The 13040-nt window shown below is 38.2% G+C and overlaps 1 protein-coding gene across 1 annotated transcript; it reads right to left on the bottom strand.

Annotated features, from left to right (window-relative positions):
- Positions 1–637: 637 nt before the first annotated feature.
- LOC111341977 (uncharacterized) lies at positions 638–12408 on the bottom strand. The gene is made up of 8 exons (XM_088727018.1): positions 11600–12408; positions 11418–11475; positions 9250–9307; positions 8884–8940; positions 6529–7165; positions 5736–5825; positions 5065–5166; positions 638–3773 (listed from the first exon to the last, which is right to left on the bottom strand). The coding sequence occupies exons 5-8, from the start codon at positions 7160–7162 to the stop codon at positions 1372–1374; spliced, it is 3228 nt and encodes a 1075-aa protein (XP_088583144.1). The 5' UTR covers positions 7163–7165; positions 8884–8940; positions 9250–9307; positions 11418–11475; positions 11600–12408; the 3' UTR covers positions 638–1371.
- Positions 12409–13040: the final 632 nt, after the last annotated feature.

Below are 13040 nucleotides of genomic sequence, written 5' to 3'. Positions count from 1 at the left end.
CTATAAGGAGCATGCGTTAAAAGTGATAAGTGGGATTCCTCCACAAACCCCTTTGATCGACTTAACGATCTTTCTTTTATCATAGATAAGTGTCTCTTGACACCTGTCTATAATAATACATAGCGTTAACTCGGTTTTTCCTCTCTTCCATCACCATTGCACGCTTTTTTTTAATTCTTTTTATTCCACTCATTAAATATTGTTTAAAGGCTGGCGAACCAGTTGTATAGACCCGGGTTTTAATTCACCCCTTCCCCAGTTTTCTTGATTTTCCTTTCCTACTCCTCTGTCAAAATTCTGTTATAAAATAAACAGCTGAAAATATTTAAGGAGAGGGGAGAGGCAGGGAAAGTTTGAACACCTCAGTAATCTTTTGCTGCAATCAATGTCCTTTCCCTCTATTTTTTCCTTTCTCCTTTTTTCAGTTAGCAAGATAATTCACTTTTTCATCCAGTATTCATAAGCAGACTAAAACCAGTTCCTGAAGTATCCAAAATGTGAACCAAGAGTCAGTTTCCATAATATCTCATGAAAAAAAGTTGACATGAAGTTAGGAAACAGTGGACTAAGGGGCGCCGTAATCAAACGGACTTTTTGGAAAGCAAAAAATATAAAAAACTAACACATAAAGAAAAAATAGAGAAAAATTTGAAATTCTGCTGAGAATATCTTTATTTACATCAGTTAAAAGTCCTAAGAGTACATTTACCGTTCAAATGAAGCTCTCCCTAAGATAGATAATTTTAGTCAACAGATGCTACATAAGTCTTCCATTGATACTGATATCGATAAGTGAAAGCTAATCAACAATTATTCCACGAGCGCGCGTTGGATATGAGATGATAGATAGCCAACGAGGCGCGTAGCGCCGAGTTGGCTGTAATCATCTCATATCCAACAAGCGCGAGTGGAATAATTGTTTTATTAAAAAAAACGCCCCCAAGATATTAGAAAAATCTTCTCGACCTTATTTTGTAAGAAGAAACCAGATGGTACAAGGTACAGATATTAGATTATTGTATATTGGCTCATATACCATGATGGTAAGCCAATCAAAAGTCTTGAATTGCATTATCCAATGATCCAGTTTTTAATAATGTTCATTAACCCTGCCCGGGGTCAGACTCAAGAATCGCTGCTTTTATATGTTACACTATCGCTATTTAACATTGTTCCTTGGACGGAATATACATTTCCTAGGATAAGCCCATCCAACTTGGTTAGAGAAATATGACACTTCGATACAGAAGAAGTTAGAGCAGCAGCACCAGAATCATCGATGTAATTTCAAGGCCAATACAACACTGTCAGAGATGTGTTTTCTTTCAAACACTCAGCCAGAGCAGTAGCACCAGAATCACCAATGTTATTTCAAGGCCGATACAACACTGTCAGAGATGTGTTTTCTTTCAAAGACTCAGTCAGAGCAGCAGCACCAGAGTCACCAATGTTATTTTCATCCAAATTCAACATTGTCAGGGTTGAATTTTCTTTCAAACACTCGGCCAGAGCAACAGCACCAGCCTCGCCAATGTTACTATCATACAAACTCAATTCTGTCAGACATGTATTTTCTTTTAAACACTCAGCCAGAGCCGCAGCACCACCATCACCAATGTTACTCGTACCCAAATTCAAGTTAGTAAGAGATGTATTTTCTTTTAAACACTCAGCCAGGGCAGCAGCACCAGTTTCCCCAATGTTATTTTCATCCAAATTCAACATTGTCAGAGACTTATTTTCTTTCAAACACTTAGTAAGAGCAGCAGCACCAGCATCACCAATTTCATTAGAAGACAAATTCAAAGCCATCAGAGATGTATTCTCTTTCAAACTCTCAGCCAGAGCAGCAGCACCAGCTTCACCAATGTTATTATAATACAAACTCAACTCTGTCAGAGAAGCATTTTCTTTGAAACAATCAGCCAGAGCAGCAGCACCACCATCACCAATGTTACTCGTACCCAAATTCAAGTTAGTAAGAGATGTATTTTCTTTTAAACACTCAGCCAGAGCAGCAGCACCAGTTTCACCAATGTTATTACGAGACAAATTCAACTTTGTCAGAGATGTATTTTTTTTCAAACACTCAGCCAGAGCAGCAGCACCAGCATGACCAATGTTATTACGAGACAAATCCAACTTTGTCAGAAATGTATTCTCTTTCAAACACTCAGAAAGAGCAGCAGCACCATCATCACTAATTTCATTGTAAGAAAAATTCAATTCCGTCACACTTGTGTTTGACATAAGAACGTTGGTCAGTAACAGAGCGTTAGCTCCCAGTAATCCTCTGTGTGAAACATCAATGGCTTTAATCTGAAGGCAAGGGCCAAGAGCGCGGGCCAATTTTACATCGAAATTGTTGTCATTTTTGCACTCATAAATGCACTCCAATATAACAATCATTCTATCAGCGGCTTCCTTATCCCAGTCTAACCCACCAGGTACGTCCTTCTCTTCCTCCTGGTTTAAATGTGTTGTCATACTTTTCACAAGGTTCTCTGCTGTTTCCTTGCACCGTGCCCCGAGAATGCCAAATGTAAACAGAAGCACTTCTTTCAGCTCATCGTAAAATCGTCTGTCAGCGGCTATGCTTTCTATTCTTATTTCTTTCTTGATAAGCCGAAAACCGAGATCTAGTGCTGCGAAGAACTCTTGGAAAGTCTTGTGAAGAAAGCCATAACGTCTGGTCGGTCTTAGTTTACTGCCTCCGGGCTGAACGGAAAGAAATCCAAATCCTGGTAAATCGCTTGCTTTGTGTTTTCCAAGCTCCTTCTCGTCAAAGTCCAAGTTTGCTTCCAGTAACCCTTTCAAAGCTATCGAGCCAAGGTGTATCAATTGACTTTCGTAAAGTTCAACAAGGTCTTCGCCGTTTTCTGGAAGTTGTTTCTTTGCTCTGTATCTTCTTAGTACACACTCCACTATGTCCATGTACAGCTCCGATCTGCTTTCAGGGAACACGCCGTTCAAATCTTCCCAGACCAGGCAAAAAAGCGCACAATTCAGGGGAATCGCTGACATGTCTCGAAGTTTTCGATCATCGCGCAGCTGAACTGTAAGCTTGTTGGCCAAGTCCTTCCTCGTTTTGAAATATTTGTGGATAAAGCTTTTTGCTTCTTGATAAGTGAATCCCTCGACCTCCAGCAGCGTGTTGCAGTATTTTCGAACTTTGGCTCCGCTTTCGTGTCGTGCTGTAGCAACCACGCGACAATTTGGTAGTACCCGGCCTTGAATAATTTCTGTAAACATTGGTAGCTTCTTCTCAGAAACTTCATCCAATCCATCGAGTACCAGGAGAATTGTAGATTGGTTGTGGCGAATGAAGTCAAAGAATTTCCTTCTTTGGTTATCATCGACATCTCGAGGTAGAAGTTGATCATCAATGGCTTCCCAAATGTCGGACTGAACCTCACGACATTTAATTAAAAGCACTATGAGGAATTTTGCGAAGTAATTTCCGGTTTCGGGGGTGGCCCATTCAAAAACAACTTTTTTGCAGTAAGTTGTCTTTCCCATGCCAGGTTTACCCTCGATTAAGACAACTCTTGGTTCTTCACATTCTTCATGCGGGTTGAAGATTTCAGACATCGTGACAACTCGGTCCGTAGCTGTTCCTCTCGTTTTCTCTTTGTAGATGACTTTAAGTCTGGTGTAGAAATCTCCAAAAGAAAAGTTTAAGTGTTCACACCAGGGAAGGAGGTTCATCGTACCTTCGCGGGTTTTGTACAGTTGGCGAATGTTATCAATCATTTCGTTGGGATCAAAACCATCTGACATAAAAAATAGTTCTCGTAAGATGTTTAGTTAAACTATCGAATAGTATCTCAAAGCTGTTTTCCTACCCTTGTCTCGTGCTTCTCTCCTACTTTTGAACGCTGCCAACTCGATATTTCTGATTCTCATCCGCGGCCTTTGCAGCTCGACTTGTAAGTGCGGTTAATAACGCTTTTTAATTCCTCGTATGACAGGGTCGTAACATTTGCAAATAAAGATGACGGTATTTGACACATTACATTTTAAAAATTTGAAAACAGATTTTAACCTCCACCCTTGGTTTCTTGTTGGTGGACGACTGGCTCTGCAAGGAGTTCAACTTTTCTTTCACCTTTCCAAATTTATTTCCCAAACGCTCTAGCTTGGCTCTAATGCTTTTTGGGAAACAATTGTTTTCTTCAATTTATGTTCAAAAACGTTTTCTGGGAGGGACAGGTTTTTACTAGAAATCATGTTTGAGTTAACTTTATCCGATATAGGTTCTTCGTGATTAATTGCAAAAGGAGAAACCCTCGTTTACGAGGCTAGCTAGAAACTCAGCCTGTGGAATCACTTCCATGGTTAATCTGCCATTAGTTTTTGTGACTCCTAAATATGATTTTAAGTCTCCATCAACAACTGATCCTTTCTTTCCTTTTTTAGTTTAGAATAGCCATTAATAAAAGGTTTCGAAGCTCTTTACTAGAAATGCGTTTAAGTTTTTTTGTTACCACAGTTGAAATAGTAACAGGGTATTTCCGTATATCACGTTCAAAGTAACGGTTTAGAAATTGCTACTTCATTATGTCATAGAGTCGGCTCGTCTCCATCAATTTTGGTTTGCTACTTGTATTTATAATGCTAATTGAACTGAGTGGAGTGCAATATAGTCTGGAATCATGCGCGTGATTTACAATCACAAAATTGCACGACACGAAGTTCAATTACCATTATTTTGAAATTGCAAATTTCAGTCGCCCAAGACAAGTTTCTTTTAGTCTGTACAATATCTTTTTTGATCCAGTAGATTGAGCTGGTTTGTAAAAAGTTGCAAAAGTTGTCTCTCATTTTCCTTTAATTTGATTGATTTCTTCAAATAAGCCTTGAAATTTGATTAGTAGTTGCAATTATGTTTTCGTAAGGCTGTCTCTTTGGTGGGGGAAAAGATGCGATTCAGAGCATAAAATGGAGCGAAACGGTGAGGATAAATCGCACCAGTGAGAACCATTCGATTGTAAGGATCACAAGTGATTTCAAAATGGCTAAGAAATACCTCAAACAAGTGAAATCCAATTGCCAATAACTGACCTTCACTTTTTGTTTCTCCTTGTTGTACCATCAATGTGTCCAACTTGTCACTAAGGTTTCCAACCAGACTTCTCATTTGACTGAGATCATTTGTGATTTTGTCTGCAATCGTAATATTGATGAAGTATTAATAAGTCTTGCTTCCATACCTTAAAGTCAGACAGTCCAAGACTAAATGCGGCGACTGACATAGCATAATTGTTTTAAGCATTAAAAAGAGCTAGCAGTTTTTAAATGACGCTAGAAAGTAGTATTGCAGAATATTTGTCTCTCATACAAAACAGAAAACCAGCCGCAACCTTTGTCATACACGCCTTTTTTCAAGGCCTGCTCTAACACAATGAGCAAGTTACACGTATGTCCAATTTCCAAGATTGAAATTTCCCGCCCACACCCCCTTTGTAAACTGTGGACTTCACACCTTGTTCAAGATCTTTAAGAAATTGTCAGATTCAGGACACACAACTCTGTCTTAGATAGGGGCAAAGGGGCAGCAGGGGGGAGGAGGGAGGGGGAGGAGGGAGGGGAAGGGGGAAAGGAAAAGGACCACTAATGGTAGATGGAATTGCTAAGTTGCTCTCGCCAAAATTTTCACAAATCCTAGTATTCACCATTTCTTTTTTGCTTTGGTTTTTACAACCAATAACACTTTCTTTTCATCCTTAGCTGACCTTGTTCATTTGTTACTTCTTGTCGTGCCACTAATGTCTCCAGTTTGTCACCAATGTCTCCCACTTTACTTTTTATTTGATCTACATTGTCTGCGGGTCAAAATTGACATTTTGTTGTAGAAAGTTAGGATAGGATAGGATAGGATAGGATAACTTTATATGTACACGGTTTTTCCATCAGTTGATTTAGTTAATTATCCATACTAGTAAACCTATTTCACTAACCACAATATTATCATTAGCAGAGTCCTAAAGCTACTGAAACAATTGCATTACTTAAGGGAAGAATAACACCATGCCAGAAAAGTGATCAAACAGTGCTAGCTCTGATCTCATAGCTGCCAGGCCTTATCGCAGATTCTACAGTACAGCGAGAGGTGACTACCTATTGGAATGTTACTCTTAATCCCGGAAGAAAGCCATTCCATTGCAAGTTACTCTCCCTGCATATCCTGACAATTTTCCCCCCTCAGTCCAGTGTCCCCAACTCTAGCACATCTAGACTTGAGTGTCTTAAGGGCATACATGTAAATTCTCTCCTTCACAACCGTTTCTGGAAACAGCCTATTTCCGAATTACCCTTGGCCTCACTTTCAAAACGAGTCCTGGTGCTCATCCTTTCATATGATAAGTTTTCATTCACATGCCAATTAAACTCATATTCACAAGAATGGTTGAGCACCAGGCCTCGATTTGAAAATGAGGCCAAGGGTATTTCGGAAATGGGCTATTCATACAACGAAACATTCTTTCATTTTTTATTGGTTGAATCGTTGATGGGCATTACATGTACCTTCAATAGCTCTGACCGTTTCTTTGATATTATCTTCATCTTGCTTCCATTGCTTTAGCAGCTGCCTGTAGTGTTCTTCTGTATCAGGATCTATGCACTCATTCTTAAGCTTACTTGTAGCAGCTCCATAACCTTCTCCTGCCAGTCCTAATATGGCATTGCTGATATCCTGCCAGTAGCTGTTGAATGTTGCATCATCCACAGAGGCTTGGCTGGCATGGCCGTACACAGTATTACGATAGTATTTCAGCCTGGCTATGTTGGCTTCCTTACTCACATCTGTGGCTGAGGAAAGACTGTCCCATCCAGTGCTGGGAGGGAGCAACCCACAGATATTCCTCAGTAGCACCATCAATAATGTGATATCAAAGTCTGCCGATGAAACAGATGATGGAACAGTTGGATACAGCTTCCCCCATTGTGTAGCATTCAGGACTTTTTTCGCCTTCAGAGACTGCAGTATAGCATGCTCCGGGTAACGCGCCAAAACTGTATGAAGTCCTACTGGAGGGTGTATGGCATCAAAAGTGTCTCTCAAGGCCTGGGATCCAACGTCTACCAGAAGGCGACACAGTCGAGCATAATTTACTGTGTCCTTGGTGGAAGGAAATTCTGGTGCACCAGTTGTTGCCATGTGCTGTTTTTTAAAGTAGTGAAAAAAGTGTAAGAATTCTTGAAAGTGAAATTTTTTCCAGGCAACTTAGTATTGGCGCGAACTCAAGGTGAAGAGATTTTGACTAATGGAGCTCGTAGAATACAGATCTTAATTTTGTTAAAAGTAAGGATAAAGGCTGTAGCTTGAAGAAAGCAGAAGAAACTTAATAAAATACTGGTAACCACTGACACTTAATGAGCACTCTATCAAATCGTTCATTAAATTGTTTGAGGTTTTGCAGATGTTTTGGACGTGATTGACTGTCACCTGGGCTTTACTTCTGATCCTCAATCGCCAAAATAAAAGAGAAGTAAACTAGTTTCCTATCACCTTAGAACATACTAATTAACTGATGTTTATTTAAAAGTAATAGGAAATTAGGAAGGTCACTTTAATTGATCAATTTTTATTATCTATACTATATAGACATCTTAACATTTATACATGTGTCTGTGGTTTTTCAAAAAATAATTACCTAGTGTCTTAATTCTAATATGTCTACGAATCAATCCTATTTCCTTATTTTTTGTAAACATTAAGTTCAGTGGAGTTTTAAGATTCGTGAGAAAATTGTGATATTATGGTTTTCTGGTAAACATAATAGTTCCTTACCCTTCTTAAAATTTTCTCCTAAAAATTATTGCTCATTGAGACCAACAGAAAGTTAGAGGGAAGCTGAAAGTTAATTCAATTTCTTTCTAAAATAAACAAATGCAATGATAACTACAAGGTCACCTGTCTTGTCCACCCATCTCTCCCACATCAAACAAAAGGACTAAAAAATTTACACCATTTTATTACACGACTCGGGCAGTCAGAGGGCCAGTAACTAAAATCAACCTATCAAAATGCTCTATTGCCAGTCCAATATTCTCTAAGTATTGGACCAGGCACTGTCCCGAATGGTCCAGAAAGATACCACACTTGTGTCCCTTTGAACTTCAGTCGTATAATAAATCTCTTATTAACCAAGCTTGCTTGGGACCGTACTAGAAGAATATGGGCCCTTGGTCTTTTTTGTACGGACCGAGCTGCGCTCGGTCCGTACTGTCAAGACCTCGGGCCAATATTCTCCCAGTACGGCTCTTGCGTTTGGTTAAAAAGATAAATTTAAAAATTTAGGATTCATATCACTTCTGTTTTCAGAAGTTGCTGAAATTGCCCTCATTGTTGCATGACTCGGGCAATTTCAGCAACTTCTGAAAACGCGCGTGATATAATAAACCTTAATTTTACTCGGCTCCATGCGATTACCTATACAAATTGCACTCCACTCAGTTCAATTACCGTTGTAAATAAAATTGGAAACAATTAGCCCAGATTCATTGCTAATCTGAATACCCTTTTAGTCTATCAGGGTAAACTGAACTAAGAAAAGAACTTCTCTTAGGCACCAGAAAGTACAATTTGTGAGTCTTTGCAAATCTTCTTGGCATATCACTTAAAGAGAAACTGAACAATGCATTCACATTTAATCTCCTTGGGTTTCCTTGTAAGGGTATTCACATTTCAGTACTCAAATGTGGGGGACTTTATAATAACATTTCAGAACACAACATTCATAACTTGATGTGCAAAGGAATAGATTCAGCGTATTTAAATGACTGATGTATCACAAAGAGAGTGAAAATCAGAAATGGAGAATTTCTAGCATTACATTGTAATGTATATGATTAACAGTTAAAAGAGAGGGTTCTCACCTAATACTTGAAAATGATAAGAGCCGTAGATTCCAGGACTAATTATGTTTCTAATTCCTAAAATGTACAAACACAAATCATTGCTCAGCTAGCTATTGTGGAGCCAAAAATATCCATGTACTAGGAGAGCACTATAAGAAAATTAAACTTGAGGTAATTGTTGAAAATAAAACATCCTTAAACACACATTAATTTGACGAACAATTGCTTAGTATCAACCATATACATGGAAGCATTTATAATCACAATTAATAAATTAATTAATTCATGTATACAACATCTGGAGGCTAGGGAGACTCTCAATGAAAAAGTCGAGAATTCTAAGCATTTTAATTTGTCCATTTCATTGAGACAATTAATCCTTACCTCACATAGATACCTCCATGAGACAATTAGACATGCACCTGGCAGATGTGACTTCTTTCTAAAATAAACAGATGTACAATCAATATCTATATGTACAATCAATTTATGTTTACGTAATCAACAATGATTTTGATAAACATATACAGCCTTTTAATTTACGTTTTAACTATAGTGAAAAAACCAAACATCTAAATGTACATTAAATTTCATATTTAACGATTATTCACCAAATTAAAGGCAAGGCGAATATCGTCAAATTATCCCCGAGATGAAGTCGAGGGGATTATTCGACAACATTCATCGAACCTGAGGCGAGTAATTGTTTTAGTAAAAAAATTTCAGAGCTGAACAACAGAGAAATTTCTAAAATCATAACATTTTAGTAACATTTATTAACATTTTATTTTAACCTTTTTCTATAAACCGCGTGGAGTGGTTTATATAGCATCATATAAGGAACCGCTCGAACAATCAGATTGCTGGAAACTCTTTGCTCAGCTCTGAAATTATACTAAATATTGATATATCTAGTAGGTAGCGATCAAACAAGACGACACATGGTTCTGTTACTCGGAGTTTCATGCTTACACACTCATCAAACAGATTTAAATCTGTCACCTTTGTCTTGGTCCATAAAATGAGAAAAAAGAACAAGGCTAATATCAAGCCTTCTTGACCGAACAACCTTGGTTAATAAAGGATTTATTACATTGAAAAAATATTTCACTTTAGCAAGAATTAAGAATGACTCGTTAACTTCGAGAGCCAGGAAAAAAAGCCAACTGTGTTTGCAGCACAACAAACTCACAAGAGTTGTTTCTGTTCTCTTTGTTTTGACTATCTTCTGCCACTAAATGCATTTCTATCACTGAAATTGTCCAGGAATTAGAACTGCCCACCTAGTTCTAATTCTATTTTTTTTTTTTTTAGCAGGATTAATGCAGGCAATACCGAGTGAACAAGATAGGCCCATTTTGTTGGCTTAGGTAGCCAATCAGAACACAGGATTCGCTTCATCTTGCCCACGAGTACTGTGAACAATGTAATAAATATGTGTTACTAACCAAGCATGAGGTCAGGATGGCTGGATATTGGCTGAGTCCCTTTTTAGCATTCTTAGGGGCTGAGATGAAGTTGATGTCCAAAAAAGTGCTGTACATTAGGACAAGGCTAATATCCAGCCATCTTGACCTAACAAGCTTGGTTAATACAAGATTTATTATAGTACAAAAAGATTTCGCTTTATTGAGAATTAAGATCATTTGCCTTGTTTATGAGAGCTGCGACAAACTCACGAGAGTAGTTTCTGTTTTAACTGTTTTCTACCTCTTGCTGAGTTTGCATTGCCAACACTGTCCAAAAAGATTTTTCATGGGTGGGATCAAAGAAGGCAATCCTGGGCAGGCAAGATGGGCCCCTCTAGCCTGCTCAGGTAGCCAATCAGAACACAGGATGCACTTCATATTGTCTAAGGGTGTTGTGAGCAATTTAATAATGAAAAATACTAAAACCTGCTCCAATTTTTTTTTCTTCAGTTTGGTGTATATAAATTAAGTACTGACACGCATGTACCTTGTGCTTGAACATATTATAAGTGTAATAATTACAGCCTACACGAAGAGCAAGTTGTGAAACTGACTTTCTTAGCGCCTCTATACACAATTCCTTTTAAATTTCCCTCAGTCCAGACTTCAGTCGTTCCAGATTCCTATTTCTAACTTTCCTCATTCAACTCTCTTCCTTCTCAGAAAAGGATTTTTATACTCGTACAAGAATATTCCATGTCGTTAAAGCAGAACTGACACTTGAATCCTTAAACTCATTGCTGCTTCAAATCGTCCAAGTAATTCAATTGTACATTTTACCAAATTGGTTTCTAAGATAACTCAGCTTAAAGAATATTTCCCAGGTCTTTGCATATCACTTTCCACTTTAGTTTTCATGACGAGATAACATTCTTCTTTCTATTCATTTGTGTTTAAGGCGAAAAAAAAACTACTTTCGAGATTCAGATGTTACCCTTATTATAATTTATCTGACACATACCAATAACTGAACCCGCTGAGTTTAAACTGAGAAGACGGTTTCGCTTGGCACACACGTATTCATAATTAAATGGCACAACACGATAATACTTCGTATTCGTTTGTTGAAAGCATTCTTCTTACCTTTGGCTTTGGGCCTCTCCTCTGATTTAGACACAATCTGAGACACAACACTTGAAATCTATTCAATCAAAAGATATGAATTCAACACACAGTATTACCCACTCAAATGAAATCGCATGGTTCCGATTCTCCATCAATTGCCTCCAATAATTTGAAGGTCGTTCGACAAAATTCCCTTTTACCTGTTCTTTTTCTGCCAAACTGCTTTTTCTACTTGTTCACTTCTCAGTTTCTCTTTACAAATTTTTAAGACGCTGCACTTAGGCTCACGTTTGTCGATCCGGAATGTTCAGATCCAATGAATGTGTTGTTTGTCACATCACAAAAGTAAAGACAATCATACGTCAATTCGCACTCATCACAATGACTGAAGGCAACAGATCGTGGAATGCCTACCGCAAAATGCAAATGTCACGACAGTCATTCAAAATAATGCAACTCTTAACCATTCCCTCTCAAGATCTCATTTGTAATTCTTCTCACTGTCTGCCAATTAATTGTCATAATGTACGTTTGGAGAATTCTGTATTGGATCAACTAAAAAATCCCTCACTGATGATTGATGCCAGCTCACGCGTGATCTCGGTAAGGACTTCAAGGAAGGCGGACGACTAACTCCTCGACGCCAAATAGTCATCAAAGAGATTCTGACTCTCAGAGCAGCAGTGGCTCCTTACAAAGGGTCAGCTTGAGCAACGGCAAAAGTAGGTAAGTCTGGGAAAGAGTTCGGTCTGAAGAGTTAGCAGTAGCTTGCGTGACACTTACGTGACATTTCCTATTATGTGTCGTGCGTCATTTTTAAACCGGAGATTTTTAGATGTTTATTTTTCCCTGGTTAAGATATTTTCATTTTTCCAAAACGTGTTACTGGTAAGCATTTCCTATAATCCTATCCCTGATCTAGGTATTTTTTTAATCTTTACTTTAGTTCTCACCATGTGAGAAACTTCAAAATTTGTTCTAATCAAATGCCAGTAAAGGAAAGGGGGGGATATTAATGATCTTCTGGAGCCTAAGGGGGGGGGGGGGGTCAGCTGAATGTTATTTTGACACAACCAACCAGGGGATAGTTTATGGCGGGTCAGCAAGGATGTTCTCTATAAAGAGGTAAGAACTGAAATAAAAATGAAAATAAGGACGAATAAAGACAAAAAAAAAAAAAAAAATGAATGAAAAGAGCCTTAACGACATGGAGAAGAGAATCAAAGTTACAGATGTAGAATTCCGAGCGGCATTTTTTTTGGCGAATTTGGAGTGTAGTATGTAGTTGCATAAAACAGATAATTATTTTTGTAAGAGACTTTAGCACAGTATCTTTTTTAATGGTATGAGAGTGATTTCAAATTTTCAGTAAATAAAAGTCCTACGAAATGACACCGAGTATTCCGATTTTAGTTATATAGGGACGCAACTTTTTCACTCAAACCCTGTGCGCTCTGACCGCACAATGTCTGTGCTTTTGCGTTTTCATCTCATGTTGGGTGTATGGGTGAAAATATATGTTCAAGGTAACAATTCCATAGGGGCAGCTGAGCTGAGGACACAGAGGGGGGGGGGGGAATTATATCTCAGTATGCTTTTGTATGTGGTAAATATAAAGAATAAAGGGAAAGGAAATGAAAA

This window comes from Stylophora pistillata, chromosome 7, assembly GCF_964205215.1.
Source record: "Stylophora pistillata chromosome 7, jaStyPist1.2, whole genome shotgun sequence".
Lineage (NCBI taxonomy): Eukaryota > Metazoa > Cnidaria > Anthozoa > Scleractinia > Pocilloporidae > Stylophora > Stylophora pistillata.
This window is presented reverse-complemented; position numbering and strand designations above follow the sequence as displayed.

Bases quoted from the DNA above. Each gene is read 5' to 3' on its own strand.
- LOC111341977 (XM_088727018.1), bottom strand. From the start codon at position 7,162: ATGGCAACAACTGGTGCACCAGAATTTCCTTCCACCAAGGACACAGTA. The intron at 5,826-6,528 runs GTACATGTAATG...TTTGACCCGCAG, and splicing joins AACGGTCAGAGCTATTGAAG to ACAATGTAGATCAAATAAAA. The intron at 3,774-5,064 runs GTCAGTTATTGG...TTTTTATGTCAG, and splicing joins AGGAGAAACAAAAAGTGAAG to ATGGTTTTGATCCCAACGAA.